Below are 12,795 nucleotides of genomic sequence, written 5' to 3'. Positions count from 1 at the left end.
GTTCCTGGCTTCTTCGACTAGCTGTGAAGACAAATTTTTATCATTTTTATTTATTACATTTCTATCCCACCTTTCTGCCATCGTGCAACTCAAGGGGGCTACATGTGGTTCCCAGGGGGTCTCCCTTCCCAGCACTGACCAGACTTAGCTTCAGCAAGGGGGCTGCCTCCTGTGCTTCCAGACCAAGCCCTGGGACCACAAACACCCCACAATGCGTCAGATTCCTCTCTGCTGCCGCGACTAAGTGGCTAGGAAACTGCTCTGTGGAGCTGGCGGTCAGGGTTCCAATCCAGGGAGATGCCCTTTCGCCTTTTTTTCCTCCCCCATGCAAGCAAAAATGGAGGGGGGCACATTCCCCCCTTCCCCCCTGATGGGGCTCCAGCTTCTGGCCCCTGCTTCCCCATGCCCTGTGCACTGAGCCCAGTGGGGTCTGCTGCTGTCAGGCTGTGTCATGTGGCTTGCCTGGTTACGTATTTTACCCCATCCCCTTGGCTGCTTGGCAGAGGAGTCGCTTTGCCACTATGACTAGTTTTTATAGAAAGGTAGATAGAAAATTCCACCCAAGATTTTCTTGCCTGTAGCTTCATATCTACTCCTAGATATGAAATTCAAAGTGATCTGGATAGACTGGAGCGCTGGGCAGAAAACAACAGAATGACATTTAAGAGGGATCAATGCCAAGTTCTGCACCTAGGAAAAAGAAAACAAATGCACAGTGACAAGATGGGGGATACTTGTCTCAACAATACTACAAGCTAGAAGGATCTTGGAATTGTTGTAGATCACACGCTGAATATGATCCAAGAATGTGATGTGGCCGCAAAAAAGGCCAATGCTCTTTTGGGCTGCATTAATAGAAGCATAGCTTCCAAATCCCGGGAAGTACTAGTTCCCCTCTACTCAGCACTGGTTAGGCCTCATCTGGAGTATTATGCCCAGTTCTGGGCACCGCACTTTAAAAAGGATGCAGACAAACTGGAGAAGGTTCAGAGGAGGGCAACGAAGACGATCAGGGGTCTGGAAACAAAGCCCAATGAGGAGAGACTGAAAGAACTGGGCATGTTTAGCCTTGAGGACAGAAGACTGAGGGGACGTAGGATAGCGCTCTTCAAGGACTTGAAAGGCTGTCAGAGAGGAAGGCCAGGATCTCTTCTCGATCATCCCAGAGTGCAGGACACGGAATAATGGGCTCAAGTTACAGGAGGCCAGATTTTGGCTGAACATCAGGAAAAACTTCCTGTTAGAGCAATATGACAATGGAACCCATTACCTGGGGAGGCGGTGGGCTCTCCCACACTGGAGGCCTTCAAGATGAGGCTGGACAGCCACCTGTCAGGGATGCTCTGACTTGGATTCCTGCATTGAGCAGGGGGTTGGACTTGATGGCCTTGTAAGCCCCTACTATTCTTTGATTCTATGATTCCTATATCCAGCCGTGGCCTGAGGCATATTGCTACCTGAAAAGAGGCAGTGCTCCCATGCCATGCTTCTTTTTCTTCTTGTGGACACTTTGTCACATGGGCTTTCTTCGCACGGAGTTTTTATCCTGTGATGGAGATGGCTCCTTCACAGAAGTTTGCGGGCTCTTTACACGATGCCATGAACCTCCAGGGCATCTCCTGCACTAAATGTCCTTTGTTCTGTTTTTAAATAGGTGGCAGATAATGAGTTATCCAGTTACCCTGCTGTGTTCTGCTTGAGTTCCCTCCGTGAAAAGAAGAAAAGTGGCAAGAAGAGGAGTGAGATCCATGAAAGGTATGGAAGACTCAGATACAGGGGAGGAGGAGGGGGAAAAGGAAGGGGGTGAAAAAGGGAATCGTCGTGATCCCGCATTTAAAATGCGGGAAACAGAAAGCCCTGTTTTAAATGCAGGATTTTAGGCAGGTGTAGAGATGCTCTGTGGCTCTTCACACTCAGGGGCCGAGCCCTCTTGCAGGCCTGCCTCCTTATATAGATAGGCCCAGCTGCTGCTGCAGGAAATCTGACTGGAGGGCCTTGTTTGAAAAGCCAGGGCAGCTGTGTGTATGATCAGCCCCCCCCCCCCCCCGCTTCCAGTGGCTGGGAATGTAGGGCAATTGGCCCCCCAGAGAATAGATGGAGACTCTTATTTAAGGAGGACTATAGAGAATAATGAACAGGAGATCCTCTATTCCAGGGCCCCCAACAGGTCTTCTGAGGGTGCAGGAGCACCCTTTAATTGCACCCTTGTGGTGATTTCTGTGTATACAAGGCATGCCTGCTAACTTCCTGGTTGCTCTTATCATTTTAAGTCTGTGGACCTCAACTTGCAGTTTTGATATGCTCCCTTGCTCTCTGATTGGCCAAAGTAACAGGTTAGAAACTGGTGCCTTACTCCCATTCTGTGCCTGCCGAGGGCAGGCATGAGCGGTGGGCTACTGTGTCGGAAGGGAGAGGCAGGCATTCCTCTTGCATGCAAACCAGCAGTAGGGGGATGGGACTGAGTGGGCTGGGGTATTTTCCATCGTCAAGAACGGGGGAAGAACTCTGCACACATGCAGAGACACACATGCGCTTTCACAGGACAGAAGCGCAGGCAAAGGGAGGGCATTTCCTGCCTGTTTGCTCACCCTCCTGCCTGCATATTTTGGGGTGAAGGGGTTGGTGCTTGGTCTCCAACCCATTTTGAGTGTGTGTGTTGGGAGGTGTTGTGCTTGTCCTCTGTGCCCTTCTATTTGTTGGGGGTGGGTGGGTACAACAACGTAATTTCTAGCACATTCACTCATCTACCTGTGTTGCTTTACCTTCAGGCTTTTGTGTTTGGGGTGGTGGTGGTGGTGGGGTGGTGGTGGTGGGGTGGTGGTGGTGGGGTATTTCCCATTCTCCCCCATAGCCACCTGCCTTCTGTTTGCGGTAGCACTCTGGATGTTGTTCGGCACACACAGGGATCACCTGCAAAGTTAATGATTCTGCCACGTTCTCACTCACACACCTGTCCACCCAGACCTTTCTCCTTTGCTCTTTCTCCAGCCTCACTATTTCTCTCCCCCAACCCCTTCCCCACCCCTAGCCTTCTTCACTCCCTTTCTAGCCCCGATTTCTCCCCCCCTCACCCCTTTACCTTGCCATTTCTCTGTTCCAAGCCTCTAGCCTTGTTCTTTCTTCCACACCTCACCTCGCTGTTTCTCCCCCTTCTAGCCTCCCCCTTTCTCGTCTCTGCCTCTTTGCCTTGTTTTCGCTTCCTGCCTGCCGAACAGCTGATCAGTAGCAGGTTTAGGAACAGGAAGGAAAACCCAACACTCTGTTTTTCAATTAATTTCAATTTTTTCTTGAAGGGGGCAGGGAGTGAAGAGCTGTGTGAGTACCACTGGAGGTGCCTGGAAGCACTGTGCTGGAAACCCCTTGATCTACTGATTAGGTAATGTTCAATTCTGGACTATCTGGGGGGCTGTTTAGGTGGCAATATGCATTGCTGGATGGATGGATGATGGCTGCATATGAGCCTTTAATTAGTTATCCCTCTGACCCCCCACCCGTTTGAGACTCAATGTAGTAGATGCTGGACAAATTCCATCTTCCTCCTTCCTAAGCCCTGGCCTTGCCTTAAGCACTTCTTTTTCAATTGGATCTTGCATTACATATACTCAATGGGCGAAAAGAACTTGTCTGGAGGCCAGATCAAAAATAAAGTCACGAAGAGCTAGTTTAGGTTGTGTGGATTATTCAAACAGCAGGAGATGCTGACAACTGGAGGAGGAATGGAACGGCCAATTTCCTTCTGTCCGATGAAAATCACTGCTGGTCACGAATGCAACGTACCTTCCTGAACCATCAGCAGTGGAGCCCAGACACAGTCCTGCATGTGTACATCAAAAGGTATTAGGGGTGCTGGTCTGCGCACTCACTGCATTCAAAGCAGAGTTAAAACGGCCCTTGCCAAGGTGGCCCATGTTGAGTTTGTAAGGAGAGCCGTGCTGGCTCAAACCAAAGATCTCTTTTGGCTTCCTGTTTTCCAAGGTGCCCAACCAGAGGCCTCAAAGAAGCGCACACACAGGACATGAAGGCAAACAATGGGTGCAGGCAACCAATACAGCAGGGGTGTTGAACTCCCGAGAGATGGGGGATAAGTGAACTGTTCCCCTTGCACCCGTTACAAGGTGCAAGGGGAACAGTGTCCTGTGAGGCATTGTGCAGCCAGTTGTTTGGATGAAGGGGAGGGCTCCCGCCAGCAGGACCTGCCTTGAGCTATGGAAGGCCGTTTTCTGACTGCCATCAGATGCTACGAGCTTCCCTTGCAAGCCCTCAAAGAACCACCCAATGGAGCGTGCAGGAACCGAAGACTATGTATGGCTAGGAGGGAACCAGAGGAAGAAGGTTCCGTCTCTAGTCTGCTCTCAGCCAGTGCAGCTGTTTTCTGGAGCTGGGCCACAGCCATGTTGCAACCACGGTAGTCAGCCGCTGGCTGTGCACAGAACTGGGTTGCCCTCTCCTTGTACACCCCCTCCTCCACCCACCAGCAGGGGCTCCCAGTACGCAGGAACCAGGGTTACAGGACACCTTGTTCTCATCTACTGCTAAGCAATACAACATTCAGTGACAATCAGCTAACAGGCCATTTACCATGGCGTGCATGTAACTATGTGGGAAGCCAGTCATCTGCGTCGTCTTACCAAGTGATTTGGAGACCTCCCCAGGAAGGCTCCTCCTGCCTCCACTGTTACCACTAGCAGGCTGCATCGAGAGAGATGAGAGGGAGAGTGGGGCCATTCCCCCATTCCTGCTAACAGAATTAATTTCCCCCCCTCCCCTCCCCATTCCTCTCTCCTCGTTTGTCATGTCTTCTTAGATGCTAAGCCTGTCTTGTTTAATTGGTTGTTTGTAAGCCTTTTTGCCTGAGGAGCGGCACAAAAATATTTCAGATAAATAATAAAAATAAAACTCTGTCCGGGATATATTGGGGGGGGGGGGGGGGATATGAACAACCATGTGTCAGTGCATGAGTGCACATATGTGGCCTCGGGCACGCACCTGATGTGGCTCTCGGGACCAAAAGGTTTGTGCACCCTTTTGCCCTATCCGTTTGCCTTTTTTAATGTAAGTATCTCCTCCCCTCTGCTCTCCCCCCCCCCCGTTCAAAAATGGTTATTTAGATGTTGCATGACACATCTCCTCCCCCTGCCCTGACTACAAAACAGGCACTTATTTGGGGTAGTTCGCCAAGGGCCACTGGGAGGCCTCACAAGGATGACATCATGGTAAGAGGGTGACCATCAAGGCCCCCTGCATCAGCTAAAGAAGCAGCAACAAGGAGCAGGAAAGAACTGTAAGTACTGACTGAGTGTGCTTTTGTCCTCCTCTCTCCCACACTCTTCCTTTTGTGTCATGTCTTTTAGACGGCAAGCCTGAGGGAAGGGACTGTTTTATTAATCTTTTTAAGCCACGCTAGGAGCCTTTTCTGGTTGAAGAGGGAGGTAAAATGCTTTAAATGAGGGAATAAGATGAACAAACACCCAGGAATTGAAACGAGGCTGAGAAAAACACTGGATTTTTCCCCGCGTATGTTTATTGTAGGCTTTTAAAAAGGATTACATGACACCGAACATTTTAAAAGAAACATCAACTCAGTCATTGGCTAACAAACTTCTATTAAGTACTTGTCAATACTGTTAAATGCCACAGGAAGAAAACTAAAACCCCAATTCTGATTGAGGAGCACTAAAAAAAGAATTAATATAAAACATTCCAAACCGAAAGGGATACAGGAGAGACACACACGCCCTAGTGACAGGAGTGAAAAGTGTTCTTGGGTGCTTGGGGATCTTCATGACAAGAGCGCCTGAAAAACTAGAACAATAGAAAAACGAGTGAACAGTCAAGGCTACCAAGCGGCATTTAAAAAAAATCTTGCAAATGCATTCAGATGTTTCCTGGCAGACGTTACCTGCCAAAGCAGGTTTTATACATACATAAAAAAGGAGCAAATCTTGGTTAAAAGAACACAAGGATCCAAAGTGAGACTGATTGGAAAGCAAAACTGGGAATTTAAAAGCACCTGTTTTGCTCTGTTAACTTTGTCCCAAACCAAATCTTGACACAAGGAAGACCAACTATAACAGTGGTTATTTGGGAGGGTTGGAGATTAAGGTTTCTCCTTGGTCCACCCCTAGAACTAGTGTTCAACTTTTTAAAAAATCTCCAAGAGTTCACTGTACACTCATGCAGCTCTGGAGAGAGCGCAAATCAGCAAGGCCGTCAGACATTTCACCCCTCCGAAATTGGGTTCAAGAACCGCAGCTCTTTCCCCAGCCTGGATATGACCATTCTAAGCCACAAAGGGCATATAGAACACCGGCCAGAACTGTTTGGGGAAAAGTGGACCCCCCCCCCCAAATGCAAGAGAATACATTTGGATATCCATCTTGCTCTTTGTATGCTCTGAAGTCAAGAGAGAAAACGCTTCGAGCAACGTGAAAGAAGAGGGAGACCTGGCTGGACAAATAACCCCCCCCACACACACAGAGAAAAAAGGAGCGTGGTTTTAAAACACAGTAGAAGCTTCATGTTAAGTACTCTCTCCAGACTTGTTCAACCCATTTATGGGTGGAAATCCAACTCTCATAGAAGGTGAAACCAGTTATTGTGACGGCAGGTCAGGTTGGACAAAGCTCAGAAGCTCAATTAGTATGGGAAAGAGAAAACCAAACATCCCTAGAAATAAGGAGCTAGACCAGAGAATGGCAAAAGGATCATGACCAAATTTCAAGGCAACATCCACTTGGTAGAATTGGATCCAACAGACCAAGGGATGGGGATTTTGCAGGTCTCTTCAACATCTCAGCAGCAGTCCTGGCTCAAGCAATACTGAAGGAGCCAATCTGCATAACTTCAACTTCTCAGAATGGTGGAAAAATGCACCAAGCATGCTCAGCAGCGTGAAACTTAACTTAGCTTCTTCTATGCGGTGCTCTTTTATTTGGAGTTTCCCAGCGCTGAAAAGTCGCCAGGAACTGCAACTAACCACAGCGGTACGGGATTTCATGTCGAAAAAGTCAGCGTCTAGGAAATCATGCACATTATGAAACCCACAGCAAAACGGGGTTGTGGGAAAAGAACATCCCATGGCTGAGAAAGCTGGAACATAAGAAGGTAATTCTTCTCCTGTCAACAAGATGAAGAAGTCTTCTGCAGACAGGTATGGAAAAGCTGAAGGACAGATTTGGTGGTGGATGTGTTATTTGGGAACTTCAGATGGTATTGGCTTGGAAGCGTGTTTAAACTCAGCGTTCGGACGAGTTTTCAATTCAAAACCAGGACATTGGATGGATAGTTCTTAAGAAGGGTTTTCTTTAGCTTGCCTTAGTATCCAAGATGTTATCTTTTATCAAAGTCTTTGCCGTCATTTCGGCAGTGAAGGCGAAGCACGGATGGAGGGGGGGAAAGGAAAAGAGCCGTGTTGAAATGGCTGATCTCCACCTCCCACATACCGAAATCATGGATTCTTTAATAGTGGCCTATGGCATACAAAAATATACATGCAAATTTCAGACAATCTTGCCTCCAAAACACAGAGAGCTTCCAGCAGAGTGCCGGCGTTCCTTCACTGAAGTAAACAGCAGCCAAGACTGTTAGACAGATAGCAGAAATCCAAATTGAAATATTGGTACATTTCATAGTGGTGGGACCACAGAGATACTGACTGGAGATAAATGAAGGTCCCAGAAATAAAGGTGAGGCTCTTATTAGCCCTACATGTTAAGGTATCAGTTCCTACTTGCTCTTCACTTTTTAAAAAAACTGGTGTTCCAGGAATGGATTAAATAACAACTTGCCATGTTTAATCGCAGTCCCAGAGGCAAAGTGATTCAAAAGCAAGTTTAACGAATATAAAGTTGAATGTTTGCAATCTTGAGGAAGACGGGTGAGAAGTTCCCGTAAGCACACTGGGGATGATGATTTGTATTGTATGCAGAATAGAGAGCTCATGGGTTCTTGTCAAGCGACAGCTGACCTTGATGGGAAACAGGGCTGGCTGTTCCAGCATCTGAAGAATGGCTGACTTCTCTGAGGATGTTAGGGATTTTAAACCCCACAGCTCTTCAAATGTGCCAAAGAAAAAAGGTTCCAAAATGGGTTTTTTTTTCTTGCGAGATGCCCTACCAAAGAGCAAGAAAATGCACCCCAGCAATAATAATTATTCTTTGGTTCAGAGGTCATTCTGGATTTTCAAAATGAAAACACAAACACAAAAAGAAGGGTTAAAAATCCAGATAACCTCTGTGCACACACCCAGCAATGCCTAGCTGGGTCAAAGGCAATGTTTAAAAAGAGCCCAACAGCATTCTCTGTGTGTCTTTTTTAGAACTTTAGGAATAATTCAAAAGAAAAACAAGTTGCCCACTCTACACACCTACCTATTTACTAGCTCTTTTCAGATAGTACATCTGGATCATCCTCTGACGGAACGTAGCAAAGGTATCTTCTTTCTTCTCCTCCCCTGCAAGACCCAAGCCCTCCCCTGCCGAGGTAGAGCCCCTAAAGGAGGCAAAAAACAAACAAACAAACATGTAGAATTAGCACTGTTCCTTGCTGTCAACCACCATGACAAAGTGCAGGACCAATTAGAAATGCACTGGCCACCACACTTCCAGAGAAGCAACCAAGTTTGTGTTTGTTTCTCCACGCCCTTGGCTTGGGCCAACTCTAAAGAGGGTGCAGCATCAGACAGAGGCAGGGAGTAAGCCACAAAAGCCACCCAGCCTCCCTGTCCTCAAGCCCCCCCTCAACCCACTGCAAGTTGGGCGGGGGGGGGAGAGATTGTGGCACAACTTCACAAGCTGGATGACTCCCCCGATGGGTGGTGTATGAGAACTGTGTTCCAAGAAAAAATCGCTTCTTATCCAGCCCTTCCTTGAAAGAGCCTGGAGTGAGAGGCTGTCCCGTTTTAGGTGACTGGCCCCAAAGTTATCCAGCAAGCTTCATAGCCGAGTGGGTACTTGAACTCGGGTCTCCCCAGGTCCAGACCAATACTCTCAGCCATGCCAACACACTGAGAAGATCCATTCTTAAAAGAAAAAGGGGACACCCAAGGGAGGAGCAGCAGATTCTCCTGAAGAGACTGGCTCTTCCTGCTGCCTCCTCGTGGGGCCACAAAACAGGAAGTCTGGCAAACTTCATGGCCCTCTCCCAAGAGCCCAAGCAAATTGGTTGTGTGCTCTTCCTCCTGATGAATGTGGATCACCGTTGCAAACCTTTCCAACCCCAAATATCTCTACACTCCCTTCTTCCTTTGTGTCTTCTTGCCTCCCAAATACAAGAAGCATCTTCACTGCAAGATGGCTTGCTGAACGTCAAACTACTTTCACAAGATGGTTCAGCAAGTTGCTCATTTAGCATTTATCTGCCTGCACAGCTCAAAGAAGGATGTCAATGAAACTGCAGCAAGAAGCTTTAGAATCACAGAATGGGAAGGGAACTGGGAGATCGTCTTGTACAACCCCCTGCTCAGTACAGGCTCTGCAATGGCATCGTTGTGGCTAGAGAAGGATCAGTACTCAGAAAACGAGTTCATTATTCACATGGAGGATTGGGACCAACAGACCTCAGTGTCACGCTTTCCCTTGAGGGCTCCTCGTCAGACAAGTAACAGGCCTTACCCTGCGAGGAATTAGAGGGAAAGATCTGGGAGACAAGGTACCAGACAACCAGGGAACAGCCAGGACCTTTTCATGTTCCACATAACAGCTCGGAGTCAGAGCAGGAGGGAGTACGACCACCAACCCTAGGGAGGGACACCGGCTGAAACGACTGGCTCAGGTCCTTCCCCTCAGGCGCAGTGCTCAGCTACGCTCAAGGACTCCTCGGGAGGAAGGCGTCTGAAAGGGCTTGTCGGGCTGCAGCTGGGGGCTGGGTGGAGACAGACACCTTCAGCTTAGAAGCCTTCCAGTGGCACCGAATCTCTGCTAGAAGCAAAGTCATCTCTGGCTCTGACCCTCGTGCGTGTGTTTCCCAGACTGCTTGCTCCTGCCTGAACTCCTGTTTTACGACCTGGATGGCTTACAACTCTGATCACTGCCGCCTCCCTTTTGAACTCCAGATGCTGACAAGACTCCCGGCTCTCGACCTTGGCACGTCCCCAGCTCGGCATGCCAGACTCCCTGGGATCAACCTCACCATCTTCAAACATTCACTTGTTTTCTCCTGGCCTCGGCTGGCTGAACGCCCAACTGTGCACTGACAGAGCCCGAGCCGTATCCAGAGCAGGATGCTCAGCATCCACAGCAGGGATGGTGAACCTCTTTCGGCCTGAAAGCCAAATTCAATTGTAGAAAAGCTCTCGTGGCCTCCATTGCAGTGGTGGGGGGAGCCAAAGGGAAAGGGGGCCACCACCACCCCCAGCATATTTTAGCATAGGACTCTTACTGTCAAAAACTCAGCCTTAGGAGAGGCATTTCAACTTTTTAAGAATAGAAAACACACACATGCAAAAGGCGGGAAACTGCTAAATGACTAGTGGCCAGGGAAGGGGATGTGGCCATAAGGGTGACCTCCTCCGAGAACTTGATTGGTGCCCTCGTGTGCTGGATCTGGCCCACAATACTCCTGATCTAGAGAGTTGCAGCAGTTGAAGATTGGCCTAGACAGAAAAGAGGTGATCGGTGACCCAACCCATGAAGTTGAGAGCTGAGTATATAGTCCCCAAGCAAATGGAGAGGAAGAACAAAGGCTCTGTAGGGTGGGGAACTGGACAGGAACAGTTTTAACAGGGGCAGGAATCAGGTTAGGGCAGCACAGGAGGGTCTGGATCAGGTCCAGGCCACCATTTTGCACCAAGGTGCTCAGCCAAGATGGGTCGAGGAAGGTCAGGGCATTACAGAGGGAGACAGTGTGCTATTGGATCCTGATGTCACCTGACCAACTCAGCAGGCCACACCTCCTCAGGGCCACAGCTGCTCAGAAGGCTGCAATGCCCTCCATCCTTCACCCCAGGCCACTGTGGAGGGAGCAAGCCAACCGGCATCTCCTCCCCACTGGCCAGGACCCTGAGCGATCACAAGCTGGCTGTGAAATGCAGTGAGACAGTGTGGTTGCTCAACAGCGGCGCTGGATCGAAAGATGCCCGAGAGCCGAGCAAAGGCAGCCAAGATTTGATCTGGAATGTGACAGCCCATGCTTGGGAGCTACTGTTCAAGGATGATGCTGGCCAGTTAGAAAGGGTTCAGCAGAGACCCACCAGTGTGAACCAAAGCCTTGGAAACCTCAGCCACGTGGAGAGGAAAAAAAAGGCAAACTTAGCCAGGAGAGAACATACAAGCTCCCTCCTAACAGTCAGGTCAGCTAGCTGCCCTGCACAGTTCGCAATCTTTGCACCCCCAGAGAATCCTTCCACAATGGTTTGCTTTGTGTGGGAGACACAGCTTGCAGGAGATTCTGGGGCACACTTTCAGTTCATGGAGGGTGCCTAGACCACGCCCCAAACTCTCCCATGGCTGCATGCTGTGGGAAATTACTGGTGCGATGTCATCCAGGAAGTTTGCTTGCTGTCACCATCATCTTGTCCAGGAAACCCTGGGGGATCTGAGGGATGCAGTTTGGAATCACCCAGTTTACTCCAACCAGGCAGTGGCTCTCCCCAGGGCCTTGGGCAGGGGGTGTGGGTTCTTCCCCATCTCTGCTACGGGTGCAGGAAGGAACTGAACCTGGGACCTCAGGCATAGAAAGCAATAGCTCTGTCATGGATGCTCCTGATGAACCTATAAAACTGCCTCAGGTACCTGTAAAGGTAAACAGAAGATTCTATTCCTCGTACTTCTGAATAGATTAAATGGAACATCAGAAGCTGCCTTATACTGATTTGGACTATTTGCCCATCTAGTCCAGTGCCGTTTACACTGACTGACAGCAGCTCTCTAGGGGATCTTCCCTCATCAAATGCTAATCGGGATCCTTTTTAACTGGGCGGTGCCAGGAATCAATGCTGGGAGCCCTGTGTGGGCAAAGCCAGTGTAGCAGCGCTGAGCTGTGGCTGCCCCAACAAATACAGGTGGCAGCCCCCAGATTCCATCCCTGACATCTCCACAAAGGGGGTCCTGTTCTGTGGTTTCCTGAGACTCACAGGAGAAGCCAACTGCATCCGACAGCGGGAAGGTCTGAATGGGGAGAATCCAATCCAGATAGAACAGGAAAGTTCAGGCAGGTGAGGGTATGTAAGGTAGGTAGAATCCGGTCAAGTAAAGTACAGCTGGCCCAGCAAGCCAACTCAAGGCAGAAGCCCTCTTGTGTAAAGGGGCAGCTGAAAAACGTCCACAGAGAACGCAGAGTGAATTTGGTTGGCTGGAGCTCTCCTGTGAGAACCTTGGGAGGAGGATGTCACAGCAGCAAGCAAAAGCCAAAGGAAGCCTTATGTAGGCAGCCACAATCTGTAGTACAGTCAGCTTTACCCCCTCTAGCAGGGCTGGATGGACTGTTGAAGGGCCCTCACCAGATTTTGTAGATTCAGAAAATGGAGATTCTGCCAGGGGGCCTCCTCTACTGACTCACAGGAGGATGGCAAGGCTGTGTCTTCTGGCTGGGGCGGCCTGAATCTAGGATCGACTGTCCTTTCCTTGGAAGAGCAGCAAGCTCCTCATCTTCATCAGAATCTTCTCTACTCTAAAAAGGCCAGGGGACATGACAAGGGGTGGGGAAAGATGCCCACCAGAAACCCTGGAGAGCTGATGTTAGTCAGTGCAGACAATATGTTAGGCGGACAAAAGGTCTGACTCATTACAGGCCAGCTGCCCGTTGCCCAAGTCAAGATCCTCGTTTTAAACCTGGGAGGTGCCTGGGACTGAACCTGGA

The 12,795-nt window shown here is 49.3% G+C and overlaps 1 protein-coding gene across 8 annotated transcripts in view; it reads right to left on the bottom strand.

Moving 5' to 3' along the window:
• Positions 1–442: 442 nt before the first annotated feature.
• Positions 443–12,795, bottom strand: part of SUGP2 (SURP and G-patch domain containing 2) — a 34,906-nt gene continuing 22,553 nt past the window's right edge. For 5 of the 8 annotated variants that reach the window (XM_084825913.1, XM_084825914.1, XM_084825912.1 and 2 more), the window contains 2 exons: positions 8,370–8,490; positions 5,502–5,802 (listed from right to left, as the gene is read on the bottom strand). In XM_084825913.1, the coding sequence (XP_084682039.1) occupies positions 8,370–8,490 (121 nt within the window). In that variant the 3' untranslated portion in view covers positions 5,502–5,802. Of the gene's footprint in view, positions 691–5,501; positions 11,730–12,795 lie in introns of those variants that run through there. The other 3 variants (XM_084825908.1, XM_084825907.1, XM_084825909.1) reach the window with 3 other exon arrangements.

Source organism: Heloderma suspectum, chromosome Z (genome assembly GCF_057233095.1).
Source record: "Heloderma suspectum isolate Gila_16-S chromosome Z, 16-S_ref, whole genome shotgun sequence".
Classification (NCBI taxonomy): domain Eukaryota; kingdom Metazoa; phylum Chordata; class Lepidosauria; order Squamata; family Helodermatidae; genus Heloderma; species Heloderma suspectum.
Note: the sequence above shows the minus strand (reverse complement) of the source record. Positions and strands in the feature narration are given on the sequence as shown.